At 33.5% G+C, this 27,697-nt stretch overlaps 1 protein-coding gene across 1 annotated transcript; it reads left to right on the top strand.

Annotated features, from left to right (window-relative positions):
- Positions 1–371: 371 nt before the first annotated feature.
- LOC144452355 (sphingomyelin synthase-related protein 1-like) lies at positions 372–23,090 on the top strand. Its single transcript, XM_078143445.1, has 5 exons — positions 372–510; positions 15,516–15,980; positions 20,394–20,511; positions 21,425–21,575; positions 22,709–23,090. Exons 2-5 carry the CDS (start codon positions 15,547–15,549, stop codon positions 23,029–23,031), a joined length of 1,026 nt encoding a protein of 341 aa, XP_077999571.1. The 5' UTR covers positions 372–510; positions 15,516–15,546; the 3' UTR covers positions 23,032–23,090.
- Positions 23,091–27,697: the final 4,607 nt, after the last annotated feature.

Here is a 27,697-nt window from a genome sequence, read left to right as displayed (position 1 = left end):
TGTTTGTTTGTTTGTTTGTTTGTTTGTTTGTTTGTTTGTTTGTTTGTTTGTTTGTTTGTAACATGGTTGCTGGGCTCCCAGTGTATGAACCCATGAAAAATAACAAATACAAACCACTCAACAGAAAAGTTGGAGTGAGTAAACACCAGACGATCATCCTAATAATAAAATATACAATACAATTACTGTCTCCTTTAAAACACTGAAAGAATATTAATTTTTTGTCGAAAATATATGTTTATCTACTTTACATCACATACTGGTATTATTACATCCAATTCTTTGCTAGAGGGCCCCTATGTAGATTTTATTGTTTACATAGAGGGTCTGTGTGCGAGGCTGGATCGAGGCTTCACGAAACAGCAGACGGATGAGTACAAACTCTAACAAGTCACTGCAGTACTACCTATGTGTACGAGACAGTGTTAAAAGTGTGCTCGTAGTATTTACTCAAACTTCTAAGATGTATGTCCACGCTGTGACTAAATGATGTAAGGACGTTATCATACGGTAAGTTTAAATAATATTGTTTTTAGTTATTTTGATTTCGGTGTCAGCAGAGTGGTGTCCGTGTCAACGTCACGTCATTCTACTCTGTGTCAGTGTTGACGCGTTGTCAGTTGAATTGAGGTATGATCACGAGCGATGCCATGCGACACTCGTACCCAAGAGACAATCTTGCCGGTGTTACTCAAAGAAGCCGATGGCTATCCGTTTTATGTACACAGTATGGTTATTGGCTTGATTGTAGAAAAGAAAAGAAAAGACACTATATTTTGATATTTTCAACCGTACGATATATGAACGTATTCATCTAAGGTTGTCAGTGGTTGGAAGTTTTCCACACAAAAATATTTTCTGTTAATTGATGTTATACAATTTTCAGACAAATTATTGGTAAAGAAAGTGATTTTTCATAACATTCAATATTCTTAGTTACATTAATCAAGATAGATAGTGTATATGCCATATTATATACATAGTACAAAGTCTCATCTACAACAAGTGTAACACGCCGGATGACGTTTGGTACCACGCGTACGCTTAGCCTGTATGCGTGCGTACGGCTATTGTACATGATGAATAGACACGTGGAGATGTGATTCAATATCACCGTCATCGCATTAATCGTACTGTGAATTGGGTGGAGCGACAGTTTTTGATTTTGTTTGTTAAGTCACTCAGTCATTCCGTCGTTCATTCAGTCAGTCAGTCATTAAAAAGGAAGGAATTTGACTTTGCGGTTTAATTGTGATAACGGCACTTGCCCCTTGCGATAACATTGTGGAATAGTATTTAAACTGTACACAGGAAGTACGTGGTACATACTATTACTCAGAATCTGAAAAATAGACAACTCATCCGTTCTGAAACTTAAAATCCAAAAATACAGTAACTTGCAATTTTTTTTAATTTTTATTTGTATTGTAAATGTGAAAAACATATTAAACTTTTACTAGTAACAAGTGATTTTTTCTGATTAACTGATATAGACTAATTATTACTGGTTTGATGCCTCTATGAAAGTCATGAATAGAGGTATGAGCCCCATTGGTTTAACTTAAAGGTCTATGTTTGAATCCCAAGTTCTCACATTAGTGTTATTTTAAAAAGATTTAATGCATATGTGATTATTCTTTTGTTCTGGCCCAATTTTTTTTCTCTTGCTCTGGCAAGCCATCAGATTTCACACATGTAAACTAATGCTAATCCAAAGTGCTGGCAAAAGCAAACACTGTAAACTTTGAAATCTTTTTGCATTAATTTACTCATTGTTGTAGAAACCACAGGCCTAAGCATAGCCACCAAGACGCCATGGTTTCAATCATGTAAGACACATATATAAGCCACCAAGATGATATGGTTTATTTCATTCAGATACAAAAGCATTATTTTTGACAATCTCTTAGTAAAACACAACAACCAATCAGATTGTGCCATTTATACAGTCTTAGTAAAACACTACTACCAATCAGATTGTGTCATTTATATGGTCTCTTAGTAAAACACTTCACCCAATCAGATTGTGTCATACATATCAGCTGATACAGACACACTGGTTATACACGGAAAAACTGAAAATGACCTGGGATCTTGTTGCAAACAGTTGATTCCCATTGTGTGAATATTGTATAAACTAGCTTGAAATGAACTGAAAATATATATTTGAAATATTAGTCCCCAGTATTCTTTGTTGGCAGACAACGAAAATGTGAGTGACCAAAGGGGTCCTTGTCACTACGAGTTGCTAGACGAGTTGTGACAACCCTTAGGTCACAAGTATTTTGTGGATGAATAAAGAAAATTATTAGAGAATAACATACCAGCACCAGTAATATGAAAAAATAATCAGGGAAAATAATGGCAATTTTGAGCATTTTGAATAATATTACAAAATAGACACGTGATGTAGAATGACCAGAGTATATATTCCATATTTTTTGTTGAACTTGGATCATGCATGGTATAATTGTCAACTACATGTTTATTCAGACATACAAAAATCTATTCCTGACACAAAAGTACTATAATTACAAATTTTTATTTAAATGACAAGTTCTAGTAAGTCTTCATTACATGCCAGTCAAATGGACCTCCTAGTATTGTCCCGAGAGTAATAAATAAATTAATGAGTATACTGAAGAAACCCACCGTGTAACCAGTACTCAAATGAAGTATGAATACTTTAATCATATATTATATAATGTATGTATTAAATCAGAGTATTGATTTCTTTATGCATTAGAAGGTATAGATTAACTTTGATAGCATCAGTTAGTGTTATTTTTAGTGGGTGTATTTGTTGTGAGTTTCTGAAGGGAAGTCATGATTGAATGAATGTATAGGAAATGAGGGTCGGATTACTTGCCATTACACACACAAGTAATGATGTAGGTATGCTGGCGCACACACATTCATGTTAAATAAGACATGTACACATTCACATGTATGCACACATATATACACATGCACACTGTCTACACACACATACATTCATGTGTACTCATACAGATACATATGGATGTGCACACACACACACACACACACACACATGCATGCACACACCACGCATGCACGCACTGGCATATTTAACACACACACCTATACATATACTAACCCAAAGAGTAACTGCATCCTAGGATCTAGTACAACATATTGACTTTTCTGGTGAATGGATCAAAATTGTCAAGCCAAATAACCAAGTCTCTGGTTTACACATGACTAACTATGTCTAGAGATTCATTTTCAATGAAGTGATATTTAATGACTGAATAACAAACTACTTTTGACCAGGCCCAGCTCCTACTTTGGCTCAGAGTCACCCGCTACAAAAGATTAGGCCCAGCTCCTGCATGCCCCCCCCCCCCTTTAGTATGGGTCAGTCCAATCCCCTTAGTATGGGCCAGGTCCAAAACCTTGCCACCCTTACACCTTGCCTTTCCTGACAACTTGTTGTTTTTCCTATTAAAGACTGAGATTCAACATTTTAGTTGTAATACAGATAGCTGTGATTGTGATATTCAATCTGAATATATCCATTGTGACAAGTACCCTATCAACTACTAAGTAGCACATCTTAAAGTGTGATATCAGTTGTTGGAATTTCTGAACGCAGATCTTACATTTTGTAAAGTTTGATATTAAGTGTGATAGCAGTTGTTGGAAAATAAACACTTGGTTGTGATTAATAGAATCCTTCATAAACATTAACAAATAATATGGATCATTATGAAGACAACACAATTGCATAATTTTTTCACAGGGAGAAACCTAATATTGACATCATTAGTTTCAATCTATGTAATATTGTAATTCTATTTATATCATGTGCTGTCACATGACTGTCACATGATACCATTCACTTCCTGTGTTTACCAATATGGTTTGGATAAATCCTTCCATTATGATTCCGCTTTATGGAGAAAACTGGCAAACTATCACATCCCTTGGATGACTATATTGTACAATAATATTGGATTATTTTGAAGGCGATAGTGATAATATCTGTGGGAACACTGGGTATATTATACTTGGGGAAACTCGATAGTGAATCTCTTTGAATTTCCACTCTAAAAACACCCTTTAAAACAATCAACTTTGTGAAAATCTTACAAGCAAATTTATTTTAGTGATATAGAATAAATAAATGTTTAACCTTTTTCTAAATCTTGTATAATTGTAAGAACTGTAGAAAACCATAACTGATGATGTTGGCGACACTTAAAATTTGTCAAAACTCCTTACTTCCCGCTACTAGAATTTAGATTTGAAAGTGAAAGGATTCAATTCATTATGATTAGTAAAAACTTGGATGTTAAACTAAACAAAATGTGTTGCTTTCATTTACTTTCACTTATCAGTATGGTGTTGACATCATTACAACTTGTGAAAGTAAATGAAACAAACACGTCTCTTCTCATTTAACATCCAAATTTTTAGCACAACTGAACTGATAAGGTTCAGTATGCATCGAGCAGTGTCTGTCTGTCTGTCTGTCTGTCTGTCTATATGTACATGTGTGTGGACAACTTAAACTCAAAAAATGCCAGACCGATTGCCTTGGTATTTGGTGGAGACATTTTTTTGGTGTCTAGTTGGGAAATTGTTCAAAGCAAAATGACATGACAGCAGTGATAGGGAAGTCAACGCGACCCAACACCATAGTCGCATTCAACTGAAAAATGGCCCATTGAAATAAGCCCAACTCATATAAGCTGTTTACATGTGCTTCATACTGAGCACATCACTTTGTCTAATTTGAATACATAATATATATATCCCGTTTCAAGTCTCCCCCATGATATTAGAATACATCGTTTAGGCGTAACCTTTTACTGAGTGTAGCAAAACCATTCTAGCCAATAAGAAAATTTCATATGTCATCGAGGTATTAATAACGTACTGTGATTGGTGTATCTCTACAACTTCTGATCGCCTCACATTGACCGGTGAGGCTTGAGGGGCGAAATCAACATTTCATTGTCGGATAAAAAATAAATTCCTTTAGTTTGGGGGTGGGGGTTTGACCTATTTTAGTTGTCATCCGACAAAATCGATTTTGCTTTCCACTGAATTTGATTACCATGATATTATCACTGATAAATGTGGCTTTAGGATTGGGAAATTAATGCTAGGAGTGAAAAGAGGTGATAGCCAAAACTTCCCACACAACTTGATTGTAGACTATATATCCATGTGTCAAGACACCTTTGAAGATTTTTTTGTTATATAACTAGCATAGGCACTTGTCTTGGTACAAGTGTTACATCTCAAGAATCTCTCTTAAGATGTAACACCAAGACATAGTCTTGAGTTATTGACTGAGTTTCACACATTGGGAACTCAAAATTCACACGTAACTGCAGTCAATGAAAACATCACAAAGTAAAAGGTAGTAATCGCTCTAAAGCCAATTTGACGCACCACTGACGCACACAATTTCTAGTGACACACCGAAATTTGATGTTTCTCTATCTCTTACTATGTGGTGAATCACAAGAAATGCCAGTTTTTATCATTTTGACTCACAACAACAAAATTCGACTATCGTTAGAGGGCACAGGGAGGGCTTGAATTCCTCAAGATCACTTCTGTTGACTTTACAGGAGATTTATATGGGTCAGATATGCGAACAATTTAGATCACTTGTCATTGGGTAATAAAACTAATGGCATCAAATGCTATAAATTGCCCATATATCTTAAAGTCTTGGGGAACACCCATGTTTAGATAAATTGACCGTTTTGTATGTTATAAATGAGGTCATTAGGGGTCAGCATATCCATAGACAAAAAGTACAATTCAAAAATGTACAAAAAATGTATATTAGATAATTTTTTAAAAATGACTAAAAAGTAAAAATATCTATTTGGTGGAGACATTACTGTGAGTGTCTAGATGAAAAATTGTTCAAATGAAAGTGACACAGACAGTCTAGTCACCAGGTTTAACATGGTTGAAATACAGTCAACTCAATAACAACTGTTATTTTTGACTTGATCTCAATTATTCCATTTCTTGTTTTAAGAATCAATTTTCAATTTTGGCCAATTTAGTTAGAAGTTAGTTTCATACATTGAACTACATGTATTGATCTCACCCCTCCAATCAATGTACAAATTGATATTAATCAGAAGTTCAACGTCACCTATACATTTATTGTTCAATTGTAGGATATTGCTACTGTAACACTGTGTTTCAGGTTTAGTTAAATCTGTGTAGATCGTGTATGGAAAGTCAAAAATCTGGTTTGATAAATTTAAGTTTGCCCACATGTTTATTGTCATGGAGTAATTATATACCAAGTCATTGTCTGTCTGTCATCAGGTTAGTTCTTTTGTTTACTTATTGATCCATGTATTGATGTATTATTCTGAAGACTATATCCCATAATAGTCTAGTACCCGTACGTCCTGTACCAGTCGATGTTTTCTAGATCACATCATCACTATCCTCTCCATGTATAGTCAAACAGACAAATTTTACTCGAAATCTAGTGAAACCGACTGCTGGGGAAAGGCTGAACAGTGCATATTAGTAGTAATCTATCACACACTGACAGGCAGTTGTAATTGGTTACTTCATTCCGATGATTGCTCATTAATTTTCAACTAGTACTGGCCGTGTTTGACTGGTATAACTCATATGGGACATTGATATGTCATCACGTTATATTATTTTGCTCCAAATACCATTAAACTATTAATAATAGTTGTCTGGGATTAAATTGTGCTAGAGTAACCCATTTGACTACAATAGGGATGATTGGAGTGATCGTAACAATAATCCCATAATGAAAAGGGGAAAAATCTGGCCAAATTCGTAACTCCACCCAAACATTTATTGTCCTGGAGTTATATGGTTTGATAGCAAATTACTGTACAGTTTTATTCAGAGGTTACATAATAGTCTGGATGCCAACATGGTCTATAAAGGAACTAACTGTGAATGGAGGTGTAAATCATAACAGTATAGGAACTAGACTAGACTATACTCACTGATCTAGCTGTGGTGATTGTATTCTGAACACTGTATATCCCACGGAAAGGGGAAAAGGTTCAGATTTATATATGAACTGATCCCTTCAGAATATTTCCAGGGTGCAGGGAGACCAGTGCTTGACTTAAAAAATTGTTTTGAGGGCTGTATATACTTATTTATTGATAATCATAAGCATTTAATGAATAGAAAAGAGCTGTCTAGGGTGATTCCACTGGACAATGGTTTGGCCATACTGTGGAATTAATTGAAGCACACCACAATATGAGCTGTTTACATTGTTCTATTATGTAACATTACCTAACAACTATGCATACTGTATAGCTGTGTGAGTGAGAGTGTTGTGGATGAGTCACCACTGTAGAAGTGTTGGTGATCATACTGTGTTGTCAGGAACTTCAGCTGTTTGGTCCTAAAAAAGGTGTGTCCAGGTCTTCTTTTCTGTATTATAATAATTGTTATAAATATGTGATATCTGAAGATAGACATTACTGTGAAATAATCAAGTCATGTACATGAGGTTAACGGTGAATCTAAAGTTGTTTATATCCATTGTTCATTAATTAACGGACTAATGTTGGTAATTATGAAACGATGTATGTAATTTTTCAGGAATTTTCTCAGATTTTCTCTCAATATTGCTAAATTATGAGAACAAAGATAGGGTGATAGGGTGTGTGTGTACTATACGTCAGGCATTTGTTATAACAAGAGGAGAAATGTTTTATTTTACTATGTTGACATAACAAACATGTGTTACATACATGCAGTTGTAAGCTTAGCACAGAACACAATGACAGTAAAAGAGAGGCCACATCATGGATCTATTATTGATAATACATCAGATCCATGATCACACTAACTTGACAGCTATATTACGAATCTACAAACTCTACTCATCAAAGTCAAATTATTTCCAAGCGTAAATAATTCCAGTTATTTCACTTAGATTTTCAAAAGTCATTGATTATTATAATATTTTGAAAGACACTAGTACTAGCTATTAAACCCAGGACTTATAACACTTAAATTTTCTTGTTGAGACATTTGTTTTCATTTTGAGGTGATTATATAAACCCCCAGGTATAGTCTAATATCATTACAATTTACACCTTGCACACACAGGTATAGTCAATTTAAGTCATTACTCTAGAAATCCTGAGATGCATGAAATGCAATTTAAAATTCATCCACAGCCACCCACACAGTCATTAACATCATGTCTTTGTTAATCAATCACAAAATTCTAACCGATATTCGTCATAAAGTTAGTACTACACTTAATTGTTCATTGGGGCTGCTTGTAATCATGGAAGTATACTTCCATGTTGTATGTAATGTACAAATCTGGTATATTTGTCATCTCAGGATAAATGACACTGTTTACATCACTATATCAGTTGGGGTTCACTGATTGGATGAACAACTATTTGTCCTGATTGAGGGACTTTGACCAGACATGGTTAACTAACCATAGGTCAAATTTTTTTTAATTTTTTTTTTATTTATTTATTACTCTTCATCACAGGCAAAAATTGATTTCCACAATAAAGAAAAAATATTAACAATGTAACTAGACAAGACAGAAAAACATACATATTACAAAAAAGTGGCAACTAGCAAACAATAAAAATACAACTATAACAACAAAAGATAGCCTGTGAATGGAATGAACAAACAGGTGCCGAGCACCTCTACTTGTGTCCAACCAATATAAAAAAATTTAACTAAAATAAATTAAAAGAGCAAATTTGCAAACACAGAAAATTATTTCCATGTGTTAATTATCCCAACCTTTATTTCACTTAGACTTTCAAAAGTCATTCTTTTTTTATCATAATATTTCAAAAGACTATTAAAACCAGGACGACATGATTCTTAAACCTTCTTGTTCAGACATATAGTGTATTTTCATCATTTTAAGGAGATTAAACCTCCAGGTAAGTGATATAGTAAAATCAAATATGAATACCAAGGAATTTGTACCTCGACCCAAAGCTTTGTCATATGCCAAGTAGCCTACCTGTACATGTATAGACTTGAGAACAGCTATCGCTACACTGTCCACTATCCTTAAACTACTAATACATCCATGATGTAGTCTACATGTAGACGTGAGAATGGCTACCACTACACTATTCCGCTATCCTAACTGTAGTCTACCTGTAGACGTGAGAACGGAAATCGCTACACTATCCACTATCTCCTAACGGACATTTTGATTGTAAATTCAAAAATTCAAAATGTAGTGATAGCCATTCTCAAGTCTACAGGTTGGCTAGTACTGAAATCAAATAACTCCAAGTTATGTCTTACCACTGCAGTCATGCTGTAAAGGAGAGTTTCATTCAATTTGACTCAATCTACCGACCAACACTGGTTTCCCTTGGGCACGAAACTCCACTATCACATTAAACCCAGCCTCACTGGACTTCTTGGGAGACAAGTTTTTTTAGGCCTTAGGTAATTAAGAAAGATCTAGTACAAATAAACATCATTTTACCATGCATATATACTATGCATATATAAACGTGATGACGTTATCGCATATCCACATAATTTTAGTTTAGTACAGCTGTGCTAATTGAATATTAATGAGCAATTATCTGAAGGAAGTAAACCAATTACAACTGCCTGTCAATTTGTGATGGAGTACTACTGAAGTGCACCAGTTACCCTTCGCCCAGCATGGGGTTTAGCAAGATTAACTGTAAAATGTTTGACTTTGACTAGACGTAGTGAGTGGAAATGATCATAGAAATCATAACTCATATTGTATAGGAACTAGACTACTAAGTGGTAATCCAGTACATAAACAGATTGAATCTTTGACTAGTTTCACACCTGAGTGGTTTTTTTTTCAAGAAATTTGAATTAAATTGAAAAGAACTGTAAATATTCTAAAGAATAAATGTGATGTAACAGAAATGAGAAACAAATAAGCAATTTAGAAATGAGCGTAAACAAATAAACAATCTAGAAATGAGCGTAAACAAATAAACAATGTGGAAATGAGCATAAACAAATAAACAATCTAGAAATGAGCGTAAGCAAATAAACAATGTGGAAATGAGCGTAAACAAATAAACAATGTGGAAATGAGGGTAAACAATTTAGAAATGAGCGTAAACAAATAAATGTAGAAGTATGGTCACATATCACACATTGTGACAAGCAAACTTGGCAGCTTCCTTCTAGCTACTATAAACCAGACAGCCAATTTTGATTTATTAAAAGTTTTTTTATGATATTTTATGACCATAAAGACATTAAAAACTGTAAACAGTGTATAAAGAGGTTTATGAACAGAATTATGAAATTTTAATGTTGGTCAAATGTGAACAATTAACATTTTTAACGCCATAAAAACTCAGAAAATTATCATTGGACATTTGCTAATTTGCAATTAGATCAAATTATGAAGTGGTGAAAAAACTATTATATTGCTCAACTCCATGTTTCTGAGTATACTGTGTATTTCAGTGGAAAATTGGGTTTGCCATAGTTGACTTAAATGCAGTGCGTATGATTTTACTTTTTGTGTGTTTGTTCTTTTTTCCTGTACTCCATTTTTATTTTATCACACCTTTAACTTGTAAGGCCAGTGAATTATCCTGCATACATGTACATGTAGCACCTATTATTTTGTTAATTTTGTGATTTTCTTCTCTATACTATAGGCCATTCAAAATACTATGGTACATATTTTCCTGGTACCACGTCAATGCTAAAAGCCTTAGAACTTTACCCAGGGGACTTGAACTCAGAAAGAATAAGGGTTCACAGATTCCCAAAATGTCAGTATTTTATTGGTTCATAAGGCGTAAAAAAATTGTGTGGTTCCGATTACATTCAATTTTGAAATAGGTGGGGTGGGTAGATTTTTTTTTTTTATCTAAATTTTTTTTTCATATGTGGGTATCTAGTTCAGGTAGTTATGTTTTTCTGTTGTTTTCATATGGTCTCTATGTTATTGGTTTCTTCTCATCAGATATACAACCATTACAGATTGGAAGACCAGTTTTACATTGTCTTTTTCAGTTGATGTCAGTTTCCCCATCCTCTATTTCTTGCGAGATGTCACAATTTTTGCAAATTTCTTATTTTTTTCTTGAATATGTAATAAAAAGTTCAGGGTCAGCGTGAAAAACTAGGTGGGGTTGGGTAACCGGAACCAAACAACTTTTTTTATTTGGTCTAGGGACATGCTGTTTTATCCCATTCTTCATAAAACCTAGCCTACCAACAAATCTTTCATTTTGGTTCATTTACCCCCCCCCCCCCCCCCCCCCCCTCCATTTTGGGTAACCTCGACATATGCACACTTGGTCCACCTAAGATTTACAAACTGAGGAATACAATTGTATTTTGCATGTACATGTAAAGTGTCACACTTCCAACTAGACATCAGAAGTATTGAGCGAGTGCATGACCAGTGCATGTCAACTGAGAAGACGGTGTACATCATGTAACATTTTAACCCCCAATAAATCATGTGATAAAAATATACAACCGATATCCCCATGAAACTATCTGAGAGGTCATGTGAGATGGTAGTATGCCGATGACAAACACATGTGTTAATATATGGTTATGGCAAAGATAACATTCATCATAGCATTCTTTATTGGGGTTAATAATTGAAATATCAACATTGTAAAATATTTTTAATATATATAAAGTACATTCAAGTATTCCCATCACACACATTTTGTCTACTGCCGAATCATTGTTGAAATGAGAAGAAAACTACGGAAAAACAGAATGAGGGTGGGGTTGTCATCTGACATAGATGATGAGTCTGCTGTAATCCAGGCTGGAATCGTAGATAATGCCATGGTATTTGTAAGATATAAGAATTGCATGTATTGATCGATTATACTGCAGATTTGATGAGAACCACCCTGTGTACATGTGTGTAGTACTATTTCTAGATTTGACTGTGTTGGCTACTAGCAGGAACTGTGCTGTACTGTATACTACATGTATAGTAAAAAAGGCTAATATTGTGGAAAATTTGCTGTTTCACTCAAGAACCTAGTTATCACTAATTTATGATAATTAATTAATTTGCATGAAATTATGAATAAAAATGTTTTCCATCGAATTTTGTCTTGTCAAAAAAACATACCAACAAAATTATTAAAATTAATTGATAATCCAGTATTTCACAGTTGACTCAAGAAACAAGATATAGGTTATGAGTTATGGACAGATGTTGCAGATAAACACTGGTATTTTGACATCGTAGATGTATGGGATATTCTTGTTGCTAAGAGAAGATAACCATTTAGATTTACAATGTTGACACACTAGAATTCATACATCACAGTGTAGTCTAAAGGTGATATCACTGTTAGATACCGTTACATCATTACAAAAATTTACCCAGTCTCTCCTAAATGTTTCATTCCAGAGTACTTATAGCTCTAGAAAAGTCCTCAAAAATCCTAGATTTTCAACAACTCCTGGAAAGTCCTTGAAAGTCATGGCATTTCAAATTTCCTGGAAAGTTCTTAAAAGTCATGGAATTTCAACTTTTCCTGGAAAGTCCCTGAATTTACAAAATTATCATACATTGAAATGCCATTCTCTGCAAGTACATGTAAACTCTTTTTAACAAGAAACCTAGCCCAGAGAATTAATTGGCTTGGAAATTCTGTTCACCATCTACATCTGTCCAGCCAGCATGTCAAGTCAGATAGTAACCAATGACAACTTTTAATTCATTAAACTAACTAATACCACAAAACATTCCTAGAAAATGATACATACTTGATTCTGGTAAATTCTGGAAAACGACAGAAGTTACCCCTTACAAAAATCTCTCAATAGATTCTGATAAGAATCTAGTAAGGATCTCTTAATAATCTATCAGGTATTTGTATGCATATTAGTGAGAAAACAATGAGAATCTAGTAAGAATCTATTGAATTTTCTATTAGATATTTGTATGCAATTTAAACTTCCGGTAAATCCTGGAAAATGATAGAAGTTAACTCCTGGTAAATCCTGGAAAACTATAGAAGTTAACTCCAGGTAAATCCTGGAAAATGGTAGAAGTTGATTCCTGGTAAATCCTGGAAAATGATAGAAGTTGACTCCTGGTATATCCTGGAAAATGATAGAAGTTAACTCCTGGTAAATCCTGGAAAATGATAGAAGTTCACTCCTGGTAAATCCTGGAAAATGATAGAAGTTGATTCCTGGTAAATCCTGGAAAACACAAAACAAGTAGAACACACAGCAAGTACGTTTCAGACTAACCGTCACTTTTATTTCAAGCTAAATGATAATACAAGACAGCAGTTTGGTACGTCAGGGATGGAGGTCTAGTTTTGTATTTTCAAAGCCCAGTTTCCCACTATACAACTTGTGCAGCATCTACCACTGTCACATCAGCTACGATATCATGAGAGTACAGATTACATTTTGTACTCTTTTCCCAAAATTACAGCATCAGTGAGTCCCCAGGTTGACTGACGAAATCTCGGAAGATCTCCCCTTTTTATATCCCACCAAAAATTAGGCCAATAGGCTACAAAATATCTCTAACGTTTCGGGGTTGTAATTCCATGTTTGGGAATTGTGGGAAAATATACCCCATGTGACTTACATGTATCTACATATCTGAAGGTTACCATGTAGCCGACTTCTAGTGGTACGCCCAGTCAACTCCACGAAGTCATTACTGTAGGAAATAGCGGAAAACAACCTAATGCTAGATACTTGGCATACATGTAGGATAATATCCGACTGCCAAAACATGTTACTGTGATGCTTGGGGCATCGCAATAACACGGAGCATCGAAGTAACACATCAACAAATGATTGCACTTTAATGTAGTCAATGAGGGCCCACAGTACAAGGATATTATAGTACAATTATTAGGTAGATTATCTGTACATGTAGATGTACATACAAAACAACTACAATAGCAATGATGCTCCCCAGGACTGGTGAGAGAGTCTAGTCTCTAGCAGACTACATATTTGGATGGTCTCTAAAACAGACATACTTATCATATCTACAAAGCACTAAATTATTGCACAGTTACATTTTATTATTTGAACTTTGTACTGTTAATTTTATTTGTAACTATTTTCTCTAATTGTTGAAATGACTTATTTTTATGGGTGCAGGTTACAGATTTACATTTGTAGATTGCTCAATAAATCTACATGTTTGTATGTGTAATGATAGAATTTGTGAAGACTGACTCATCGTACTTGCAGGACCAATTGTATTTATCTATTTATCTCTATTGAATTTAGATATGTGTGTGTGTGTTTGTGTGTGTGTGTGTGTGTGTGTGTGTGTGTGATAATGATAAAATGATGTCATAGATATGCAAATATTTAAATGATGTCATGAATGTCACCCAGTTTGTTGACAAAGCACTTGCTAACCTACATACCTATACATGTATGTGTGATAATAAACCTTTGAGCATTTTTTAGTTCATTTGCATTTCATTTACCAAAGTTATGATTAAAGACATAATTTGATCTGTTATCTGCATTGTTTTTCAAAGTAGAAAAACTGCTACTATACTCTGTCCTCTAGTGGCAGTAATAAGTAAACAATGCTATAGAGGTTCTAGTTGAAAGCTTTCATAAATGTTTTTGTTTTGGGCTTTTGCAGCTGTGTGATATCAGTTAAAAACGATTTTTCAGAACAGAAAAAGTAGTTTTTAATCAAAAAACGAAAGCTATGAAAATGCTTACATGTATTTCTCATCACCATGGCCACTTTAAAGGTAATGTGTACACATGTAAATTGCACCCACTGATATGTTTACTTGGCATCAGATCATGAATGCATCTAACAAGGCTACATAAACATACTAAGAGGTGAAGTCAATCAACAATTATGCCTGATGTACTTCAGGGGCATACATGTACCAAAACATGTCCTAACCGAAACTAGTTTAGAGGACTGACTGTAGTTACCCTGTAACAGTGAAAACCGTATCCCACACTCTCCCTTGTCAAAGGATGATTAATACACTGCAGTCAGTTGAGGTGAATTAAGATTTAATTCAAAGACTGTTAGCGTACAAAATATTTTGATCATTACATGTGTTTACAAATGTTCACTAAGTATCATCATTGGCTGCTATCACTATATATATCGTGTTTATAATTGTGATAGCGGTGATTGGGAACAATATGCTAAAGTGTAAATATTCGTGAATATCTATGACTCAAAACTTAAGGACGATTTTTGAATGGAATCATATATCACATGACTGAGATTATTTATGTCATGGCTTAATCCATTTTGTTTTGATGCAACACAGACTTTTCACTAACTTGCCCGCAAAGATTACGTGATGTTCACAGTCCAAAAATACATGTATGGTGTACACAACGTTTGACATACACAGTGTACACAGGTACATATATGACTCGTAGTGTTTCCCGCAAAATATTTAGGTTGTCAATGCTCTTATCACATCTATATTAATGACGTGAATGAGTAAACCAAATACATTATCTATTTCCATCTACAGAGTGCGACCCATTTGATACTGTAACAACAATATGGAAGAAACGGAACTAAAACGGTGTGAAAATGGAATTATTAAGGAAAACGGCAAACATTGGAATGGTTCAGTCAACAATTCGGACCATACAGTTGTAAACCTGGATGATGATATTGAACTAACCACAGAAAGGACTCAATTCCTGCCATTAATTGAAAATGGCTTAACAGATACCAAACCAAGCACACAAATTGAACCCGAACATTGGAAAACGTTGTTTAGTTTTACCTATATGTGCATAGGGACGTATTTTTTGACGTTCATACTGACGATCGTACATGATCGTATGCCCAATCAAGAAAAATATCCCCCTCTACCGGACCTTATTCTCGATAATATACCGTTAACACCATGGGCAGGAGAAGTCTCAGAAGGAATTATAACTGTTCTCGGGATCATGTTTGTTACAATTGTTTTCTTTCATCAACACAGGTAGGTTACATTTGTATATCTTTAACGGCTAAACCTGTAGATATCAGAATATTGACCTTTGACCTTGAGGTAGCTGTAATCGATAGAAGATAGAAGATATCCAAACCGCAATGTCTGTGTTTCAACGTACGTCATGTATGTTTTGCAATTTTATCAAAAACAACAGGTATCTATTGCGTATACTGTTTTTTTCAGGAAATGGATTACGTACATTTATTATTCACATACATTTACTATTCACATACATTTACTATTCACATACATTTACTATTCACGTAAAAGAAATAAAAAAACAGTTTAATGAGATTGAAATGAATGAATTAAATTATAGATTGGGTTTGATTTCAACTGAACAGATAAAAGTTTGAAATCTGAAGTGAAATCCTAACTTTTCAAGGTTTCAGTTAATTGATTATTCACATTTAAAACAGTACTTTAAATGGTAGTGAATGTCCATGGACTCTGGGTTTATACGTAGTAATTAATTTCTACTCACAGAGTCAAAAAATTACTTGGAAAATAGAACCACAAGTTCAAAATTTCTGCCAACATCTCACCAATATCGTCAGGGGTGTATTAGAATTTAATGTTGATGAGACATTGGTGAAAAATAGGCACTTGTTTCCAAGAATTTTTATGACTTTGTGAGTAGAAATTCATTACTAAAGTAACATTTACAATACAATTCAAATTTCAAGTAAGTTTGGATTAACACGCTATCTCTTGTTAATATTCTCAATCTGTTTAAAATACCAAAAAATCAACATTTCTTCAAATGAGAAGACCACGAGTAACACATATATTTATGAGACATTTGTTTATTTAACCCTTTCATTCCTAGAGACGAAACTTGATTGTAAGAACATTTTCTAAAATTTAAGAATATTACTTCATTGGGAAGTAATATTTCTTGAATTCTGATCTAAAATAAAGTTGATCTTTTTCCAAAAATTACAGAGAAACAAGAATTTTTGTTCAAAAATTTTGGCGGGAAAGTTTCTAGCCCTGAAAGGGTTAATGATCAACTGCAAAATGATGAATTGATATTATGTGATAAATTGTAACAGCTGATATATTTTGTATTTACAATAAAGTACACTACAGAATGTACAATAATACTCCTGTCTAGAATTATAGTTCATATCATGTTGTTATACACTAGTAGTGCATTGATTGCCATCAACAGAACAGAACCAACATTAACACGTAATGTCGGCTTATAATTTCTGATTTCCTTGATGAATCGATTATATTTTAAACAAGATTTAATCTGATTAATTTTAGGAAGATGTGAATTATATAGTCATCCAATATCCTATTCAAGCTATTCCACAATTACATAGACCATCAATGGCATCATTTACTTTTGATATGTTAAAAAACAATGTTTGAGGGTGTGTGGGTTTGTGGGGGATGGGGGGGGGGCACATTTAAGCTCCTTAAATTTCTTTGAGTTCTTGTCTCAAATCAATGACCATATGGAAGCAGAGTTGTGTTTTGGTTGCTTCCGTTTTTGCATCAAATTTGTACATGTATATACACAGACATGTATCTACTGGCTGTGATAAAAGTGTTAATTAGTGCCTTGATAGTTACAATGTGTGAGTGTGTGTATAATATAAACTGTTTCTTTGTGTCTGTCTATCTTAATCTGTCTGTCTGTCTGTCTGTCTATGTGTCTGCTATTGTCTGTCTATGTGTCTGCTATTGTCTGTCGATTGTCTGTTTGCTGTGTATACATGTAGGTGCATGCCGGTGTGTGTGTGTACATGTATTTTTCAGTTTGTTCATTCATGGAAGTAGAACCCTACTTCCATGGTTCATGTAACTGTATAAGTCGATCCCTACAAAAGTGGCCAAAAACATCAACTTTGTATACTGTAATCTCTATCATGTATTCATAAACATAAAAGCCCTGAGCTTCTTCTAAAATAAAATGCAATGTAGTGAATATACAATGGTGACACATGCAAAGCAGTTAATTTAACAGACTGAGTGAAATTTTGACATGAAATGTAACATATGGGCTTTTAAATCCACCTCATCTGCATAATCAGTGCAATGCACTCTGATATCTCATTATTTGGTATCACCTATACATTGTGTATAATCAATACAATACATGTAATCAGTCGTAATAATTTACTATATCAGATTAAGGTTACAAAGCTATCAAAGTTCAATGATAGATTAACAGAGTTCAGAGTTCATCGCGATATAATAACCCTGTTACATAGAGAAAGAGTTCAATGTTATATATGTTAGGGACAACCGCACAATGTCACACAATACAAGTAATAAACTTTGTTCATTTAGTGGGAGGGCCCGGTCTAGTGTCAATGCGATTGCTGAACTTCATTTTCACACTTCTAACCAATTTTCAACAGAAAACTTTCAGTCCTTCACTTGTTATTTTGTAAGCTCACCAAAAACATCAACTTTTATCACAGCCACTAGATACATGTACTTTTTTTCACTTCAATGATAACTGCTTTTGTATTTACTACTGAGATGTTGATAAGTTGATAAAAAATTTACTTTTAAATGTAAGATAGTTCTGGCCGGTTTCTGGTAGTATGTTAATGTGTTTACAATCATGTTTTTACATTACATCGGTCGTAGTGGTGTGACCTCTACAGTTTTCATCATAGTTTACATCATATATAAATGTTTGATGTCACACTTCTGAACGTTTGATTAGGGGAGGTTGTTTTGACCTAAATGAAGGATGTTCGTTTATTGAGTTGGTGCGACATTGTTTTTGTGAGCATCAGTGACTACTATTGTCTGTGAGTATGATGTAGATAAAGTTACAGATAATGAATATTAATTACCAAAGTTCAAACTTTACATTGTTGAAATACCTTATACAATCGATATATCTACATGTATAGGGTAATTTACCTGCACTTATTTTATCACTCAAGATACCTTCAGAGTGTCACAATAACAACAACAACAAGAACAACAACAACATCAAAAACCAACAAATTTACTATTAAACATACTTGCAGTTCTATTAATATGAATTTATAATTTGATTAATAAATAATTAATTTGAATAATGGTAATTTATTCATTTTGAAGCATCTACCATTATATAGTCCTGTAACTATATATATATACCATGTACAAGCCAAATTGAACAAAAAATATGGAAAATATACTCCTGTTGTTGTACATCACGAAAACGTGTGTCTGTGTCACAACAACGTGTGTCTATTCTGGTTTTGCTGTGTTTGAAATATGAGTCAAAATGTTCAAAATTGCCATTTCTTTCCTCTATTTTTTTCTTTGATATTACTGGCACTGGTATAATTATGTTATTCTCAAATATTTTTCTTCATTCAGCTGGAAAATACTCTTGCTCTAAGGGTTGTCACTAGTCATGTAGCAACTGTAGTGACAAAGGTCCCTTCGGTCACTTGTATCTTCCTTGGTTGAATAAAGAACAATGTTGGGGAATATACAACATCTCATTTCACATGTTGCACACTTTAGCAGATTGGAATTCTTTTCTTACATGTAATGGGTAAATTACTTTCAAAGGATCAAATTTTATGAAACTAGCAGCCAGAGGATTAAGGAAGTAATGTAGAGTTATAAAAATAGTCAATTGGTGAAAAATATTGATTCTTGGATTTCTTTAGTGTGTTAACAACTCAGCTAGGATTTATTGCATGTTTTCACTTCTTGACTTTTTTTATAACTCAGTGTACATTAATCGCTACTAATGTAAATACAGCGAACTTATACATTTGTAATTATAGGTCAAATGTCAACACTCCATGCCATGTTGATTATTTGCATTACATAAGTACATGACACTTCGCTTGAATGGGAAAGTGATTGATGTCAGTTGGTTTGTACACATGTAGCCTACTGTAGGGTGATATAAATACCTGTCATAAAGACACCATACATGTAGAAATGTACATGTGGTTGTTATGGAAACTGTCACTTTTGACATAACGATTGTAGAACAGCCAGGGTTGATTTACATACATCCTGGATCTATCCATGCATACATAAGTATAATTAATTATCATAACCTAGGGAGTCTTTGTTGACTTTTAGCACAATTTGAGTTTCGGTAAAGTTTACTTTCTTATATAGTCTAGTTCCTGTACAGTATCATTAAAAATGGGTAACACATCCACTCACAGTCTAGTTCCTATACAGTATTGTTACCATTTACACCACAGGGTGCTTAGGCTCATTTAGTTCTGTTTACAAATATAAACAAAACAAAATAAACATACAAGTAAACAAACAAACAAACAAAAACAAATAAACAATTAAACAAACAAACAAACAAACAAAATAAACTGACAAATGAGTAGATACATACATGAGTAAATGACAACAAACCAACGAACAACCAAACACTTTCTTTCTTCTTTTTTCCCACAGATTTATCATTCTTAGGCGCTTCTTTTGTATAACTGGTACACTATATCTTCTCAGGTCGGCAACCATTTCTGTCACTTCACTTCCAGAAACAGGACAACATGTTGATTGTTCTGCCAATGTAAGTGTATATGATGAAGTCTTTCTTATTTTACCTACTAACAGTTTATTGTTTACAGTTGTTTAGCAAACAAACAAACAAACAAACGAACAAACAAACAAACAAACAAATTATAGCATTTATATCCTGGCCGTTCCGCAGAACAACAAATTGTGGGGTGTCATTGGTTAAACCACTTGCCTCTTACCACTGCAGTCAGGGTTCCAACCCATTCAGGGTTTGATTAAAGTTACCACGCTGTAAGTAAGAGGGTCATTCAGTTTGACTCTACCGAACAACGCAGGTTTTCCCCGGGTACTCTGGTTTCCTCCTGCATTAACACTGAACCCATGAGGGATGGCCCTCACTTGACATCTTGGGAGATAAGTGATTATATGCTTAAAGAACTATCCAGTATAAATAAAGATTATTTATAAATATCTTTTTCATGGGTTCTGTGATTCCCAAAATTTAGGCAAAGCAATCAAAATCACCATATTTCTTTCCAAATTTTTCATACTTTGTGCCTTCGCAAGTATTATAGCCGTTCCCCATTAATTTCCTTACTCAGCTGCAAAGTTCTTGTGACTTAAGGATTTTGTCATTACTCATCTTCAACTCATAATGACAAGGCCCCTTAGGTCACTGGTACATTGAATTTTGAATTCATAAAATATACTATACATGTACAGATTGTGGCTCGAAATTTGTCTGAAGCAATTTTGTGTGTGAAATAACTGTCTTCATTTACTTCTTTTATACCTCATCAACTGTTATGGAAGTATTGTGACTAATGAGTATCTTGTCTTTGGGTTGAAGTAATTAAAATAAATAAAATCTCGACCTCCCTACCATATTTTCTGAAGTGATGTTATCGGAAACAAAGTTTTGTAAAAAAATTTCCTTACCTTAGAGTTGTACTTTGTATTAACAGTTTACTGGTAGTGCATGGTCAAGATTGTTAAAATCTACTGCCATTTTTATCAAACTTGGAATGGCATCCACTGGTGGAAGAACTTGTGGTGCTTATATGTTTAGTGGCCATGCTATGGTTATTACAAATTTCACTTTTTTTATCACACAGTGTAAGTATATATTTTATATTATTTTATTTTATTTATTTATTTTATTCATAAATCATCCTGCTTGAAGGGGTATAATTACACTATTCCCCAATATTTTTACTTCACTCAACCATAAAATACTTATGACTTAATGGTTTGTCACAACTTGTTTAGTGACTCGTAGTGACAAGGCCCTTTAAGTCACTCATATTTTCCTTGACTGAACAAAGAGAAACGTTGGGGATTAATATCTAATTATCCAAGTGATGGTAAAGATATCCAGTCTTGATTTGTTCTCAAAAAGCGTGTTTTTCAATCGTACAAGATTTTGCAATTACGCCAGACATGAGACTCACTGGTGAACCAAAATATACAATACCGAAATATACAATACTGACATATACAATACCGAAATATACAATACCAAAATATACAATACCGAAATGTACAATACCGAAATGTACAATACCGAAATATACAATACCAGAATATACAATACTGAAATATACAATACCAAAATATACAATACCGAAATATACGATACCAGAATATACAATACCGAAATATACAATACCAAAATAATACAATACCGAAATATACAATACCGAAATATACAATACCCATAAAAGACCGTAATCCTTTCTCAACCACACAATGCAAAACGAAAAATCACTTTTGTGATGTAGGAATGGCATAGATTTTACACTGTGATATACATAAGTCGCCATCAATTAACTTCTTTGTTTACTGTCCCTGTGCGGGTACATGTATGTTTGTTGATAGATTTCAAAAAAACCAAACACATTTAGTTTGAAAATGCAGAAGGCCACATGCTGTAATATTGTAAATGGATAGACCATTCAAATATTGTCAGAACAACTGTACATATTAGATCCTGAAATAGTTATTTTAAGACATTCAAACTTAGGATTTTAAATTTATATTTCACTAGTCAAGTACATTTAGATACAAACAGAAAATAACTTAACAGAAAAATGGGTTTTGCATGACATGACATGTATTATGGTTTTTTACTGTGTTTGTTTTATTCCCTGTTTACCTTGTAAGTTTTGGGGAAATTCAAGGACAGCAAACAAAGTATTGAATTGATGCAGCCTAACGTTCACACTTCTCTTTTCTTTATTTTTCCATAGATACACCTCGCAGTTTTTGGTTGCTACATGTGATAATATGGATGATGAGTGTATCTGGTATGTTTGCAATTTTGGCAGCACATGGACACTACACCGTGGACGTCATCGTAGCATTTTATCTAACATGTAGAATGTTTTTATACTATCATACGTTAGCTGTCAGCCGAACTACGAGGGCGCGCTACAAAAGATGGCACTTTTGGTTTCCAATGGTTCGTTTTCTGGAATCGAAGATGGAGGGCAATGTTCCAAATGAATATAACTGGCCATTACCTAAACCTGTACGATTGGTTGAGTATTTTGAGAAGCATAGTACGAGTTAAGGCAGAGTTTTTTCCTAGCAGTAGAAATCTGTAAATGTGTTCCAAAAGATGCATTTTATGGAATATTTATGAACAACGTCAGAGCTATATGTTTATGTGTACAAGTTCAAGTTCACGTTTAACTTGATATGCGTACAAATGAATTGTTAAGTTTTATCTGTGATTTACATTAAATGTAAAATACCTCATGAAAATTGAGAAAAAAAAATTGGCAGGAATACTTATTAGAATCACAGGGATCAAAGCAATGAATTTTTTCAAATTTAAAATTACATCACATTGAAAAAAGTGAGCTATCACTATTGCCTTCAAATTATGCAAAGTGCTAATTAACATATCTTGCAGATATTGCATACCGTAGCATGAGTCTGTCCTTGTACTCTTAAAAAAGTCATGAGAGAGTTTTTAGTTTTATTTCCTCGATCAGCACAGAGACCATTTTAGCTTCAAAATGCAATGTGTACCAGGAAGGAAGTGAGTGAGAAACTAACAGCTGCACCTCTGTTTTAATAGTGGCATTATTTATTGCGATCCTAATAAGTGTATGTATAGAAGGTTGTTAATATATTCATGTTGAAAAAAATCACATCTCAGGTTGTTAATTACAAATCACAAGTCTCGTATACCTATAGATTTTCATGGCTCATCTCACAATGTTTTCATTTATTTCATCCACTGTTTCTTGACGTAACTGTCACCATTTATTTTGAAATTAGTCAGCAGAAAATCTTTAATCCAGGCCAAATGATAAAAGCCGAGGAGAGTTATTATATCACAATGTAGAATGCATTAATTATAAGTTGTGGTGTTTATTTCAATCTATCAAAAATGAAACATCATAACATACCATTCACCTGCAATGGTAAAGTAAACTTAAAACAATCTGTATGAATCATGAATAAATCCTTAACCTTCAACCTTTGACCTTTGATGAATATAATAATAATGTTTAGTACTCTTGAAACCATGAATTATGAAATAAAAGAATACCAAAATAATGGTCCAATATACGGTAGCTGGCATTTCCACCAGTTGCAATAAAAGTATTCAAATTGATTATAGCGCCCTCTCTAGTTCAAGTTAAAGTTCAGTTACTTTCCAAACTCTGACATGTTTATTTTAACACATACATACATGTACATTGAGATCAGCCATTTCTCTTCATGTGAAAGTGTTACTTCTGATATTGTCATTCAAAGATTACCAAAGCCGAAATATGGTATAACACTTTTGAAGCATGGTAGAAACCTGCCAAGCATGGCAGTCTAGATGGCAAGGACAGTGTTTGCACCGTGCTTTCTCTATAGTGGGGAGAACACTGATGTAAACAAAGCCATATTATTGATGTAATAAACTTACAGTAATTTATGATATTTTAACTTGATTGATATTCCGTTGAAATTAGATATGTAATATTATTAGCTACAGATCTGTACTCATTATCTAGTAGTTAACAAGATACTGACCCGTACTTTGGAGATATCTGCTATAAGGCAGAAAGAGCCATCATTACATTTGCACTCCTTTTTCTGATCACTCACTGTGTTGTGATTGAGTTCTTTAAATAGCGCCCTCAAAGACACATCATTCAGTTTTGAACCTTGAAAGTTACTGAACTATAAAGCATGCATGTCAGAAACACTGTCAAGATTTACAGAGAATTGACTGCAGGGAGACTCCAGCCTAGATTATGGTTATCAAGTTTGTTATTGCAAAGTAAATGACAATTTGATATATTGCCTGATTTTATCCGACCTTGTATAATGCTTTGTTAGAAGTGATTTCACAGTTATTCAATTTTGATAACCATTCTGACACATTCCACTTAGTTTTGATACAAATGTTTACAGGTTTATCATGATCAGGGTTTTTGTAGAATTAGGAGCTGTAAAAGTCAGTGAAAAAAGCACATAAAAAAAAAAAAATCAAAGTTTTATAACTGTGGTAAACAAAACGACAATAAGGAAAATTAGGTAACTAAACTTGTAGTGAAGTTGTTGCTAGGTAATATATATATCACATAGTACTATAGTTCGATGTAATTGACAATGTAAGAAAAGAGATAGCTATGTTAAAAATGTAAGAAAACATAGCTATGTTAAAAATGTAAGAAAACAGATAGCTATGTTAAAAATGTAAGAAAACAGATAGCTATGTTAAAAATGTAAGCACACAATAACTTATTTGTATGGAGATTTACATGTTTAAATATCAGTATTAAATTCACAGTCAGGGCTTATATTCCAAATTGATTACAAATTTTTACACAAATTTTAGCTTTTTACAATTGTATTGAGTTACAAACACAGACTTGGTCTATGTTGTTTCACATTGATTTCTCAAGTAGGAAGCCGTGATAAAATTATTGTGTAATTTAAAAATCCAAAATAAATACCAATCCTCATCCATATGGACACAAGAATAACATCCAGCCAAATATTGATAACAAAAAACTTATTAGATTTCCTTCAATTAATCTAAGAATTAAAATATGGATCACGTTAAATTTTACTTTTAAATTTGTAGTGTATATTTGTAGTAGTATTTTTGAAAAGTGAAAACCAGAAAATTTTATGTTCTGATTAGAAGTACATGGATGTGAAGCTTTCAAAAACAAATGTATGATTTTATTTATTATCAAAAACTTTTCTTTCTATAACATATTTTCTTTTTGAGGGAAAAAAAAGTGTTTATTTTTCCAATTGTCCATTTTATTAGTCAGAATTGTGTACTGTGTTACGTACATTTGTCGTGAGGAAATTATTCAGGAAAGTAGATTTTGGTAGAGTTGAATGATTTTGAGATGGTGCTGTATCGAAATGGAACACGTCTTTAAATATTTGTGATGTAGGCAGTTGAGTAGTCTAGTTTCCAGACGGAGAAAGTATTACGTATTAAAAACTTAATCTCTTTGCCAGTCTAGTCTCTTTGTTAGTGATCTGAGGTCCAGTCAAGATCCCAACAAAAGGTGTCGTGTGTTTGAACATCACTTTGAGCAAAGAACAAATGGCGCATGTCAGTAGTAATCCGTCACAAATTGACAGGATGTTGTCATCACTCATACAGCTGTTTTGACTATCGAGGGAATTTAGCACATAATAATGATATGTAAATGACCAACTCCACCTCCAGTCTGTTTAAACTAAGATCACATGGGGACGCGAGGACGTCATCATGTTTATATGAACCCTGTGGGAGGGAGCACAGAATTATGTGCAATTGTTGGAGACCTTGACTAGCCTGGGAAAGAGATGGAGTTTTTAATACGTAATACTGTCCCTGTCTGGAAACTAGACTAGCAGTTGAGATGTATTTAATATTTCATTATGGATGGTGCTATGGAATTTGAAAACAAATACAATTACTGAAATGCAGATATTCTGGCCAGTGATGTATAAATTTATTGAATTTTATCAGTTTAAATTATCACTATAAACTCTGTATCGATCATTTTGTGTTTTTTAATTTTGATATCTTGTGAATTTAATTTCACACCCTGCATCACCCCCTGTTGCAATGTTTAGCGACCCATTCTCATAATAGACAATAATAGGATTAAACCACATGACAGTGGTTAGAGAGGTGGATATATTTGAGTAGTAGCTACATATTTGGCTTCTAGATTTTACATCATTTTTTTGTAAATTTTATCAAATGGATGAGATTTCTTGTAGATACAGATGCTATTACAAATATTTGGCAAAGTTTGAATATTGAAATATTTCTCCAAGTTGAATATCATATGATGGAAAGTCACCATTTATATATATTATGTATATTTTGATATTTGATATGTCTTGCACTGCCTGGGTCTCAAGTTTGAACAATTTGTTCATGAAATATCAAGATATGTGAATTTCTGAATGAAACTTTTGTATTACAATTTTCTAGTTGCATGCCTTCAATGAATAGAGTGATAAGTCCATGCAGTTTGCATATTTTACCAATCATATGTTTTTTCGCCAGTACACAGAGAATGTAGTCTTTATCGGCTATTAATGTACCCTCATCACTGTTTGATTGCAATAATATTTTAAAATAGATATCGTCTAAATATGGCTTTTGTGAAAATTGTTTCAAAATGACTTTATATAGCTTAATATATTGTAGCTTAAAATTTGTAGACGTTACTTTTTTTCAAGGATTTTTTCCAGTAAGGGACAGAATCACAGTCAGAATTCGGGTTGCTTTCTTTCTGTCTGCTTGTTCGGGTTGCTAGGCAAACAGACAGGTTAATCTAATATATAGATGCAGTCTTCCAAGGTATGCAAAGTTGTAATATTTCCATACACGCATTCCTTGCACCATTAACTGAATTGTATTTATTGATGTTGAAAATTAAGGGTTAGATTTGGAGAGATTGCGTATCACTTAAATTGAATTTACATTTTGAATGTTCAAGTGAATTGTATTAGAAAAAAGAAATTTCAAACACAAACATGTATTTTTTTATTACTTTCAGATTGTGTATTGTGTGAAGAAAAAATGAGAAAATTTGTGTATTGTGTATAATTATTGTAGATTTTTGTAGTGTTTCTAAACACATGATTATAGCGAAGATGAATTTACAGAGTCATGTAATCATGTTAGCTAGTAGACAAGTTATAGTTTTTGTACAGACAGGTCAGATTATGAGACTTGTGTAGATGTTAGATGTTGGGAGAGG

The sequence above is a fragment of the Glandiceps talaboti genome, chromosome 22 (assembly GCF_964340395.1).
Source record: "Glandiceps talaboti chromosome 22, keGlaTala1.1, whole genome shotgun sequence".
NCBI lineage: Eukaryota > Metazoa > Hemichordata > Enteropneusta > Spengelidae > Glandiceps > Glandiceps talaboti.
Note: the sequence above shows the minus strand (reverse complement) of the source record. Positions and strands in the feature narration are given on the sequence as shown.

Excerpts from the sequence above, each read along its gene's own strand:
- LOC144452355 (XM_078143445.1), top strand. The coding sequence starts at position 15,547 with ATGGAAGAAACGGAACTAAAACGGTGTGAAAATGGAATTATTAAGGAA. Across the intron at positions 20,512-21,424 it reads ATGTTGATTGTTCTGCCAAT|TTTACTGGTAGTGCATGGTC; the intron begins GTAAGTGTATAT and ends TTGTATTAACAG. Across the intron at positions 21,576-22,708 it reads CACTTTTTTTATCACACAGT|ATACACCTCGCAGTTTTTGG; the intron begins GTAAGTATATAT and ends ATTTTTCCATAG.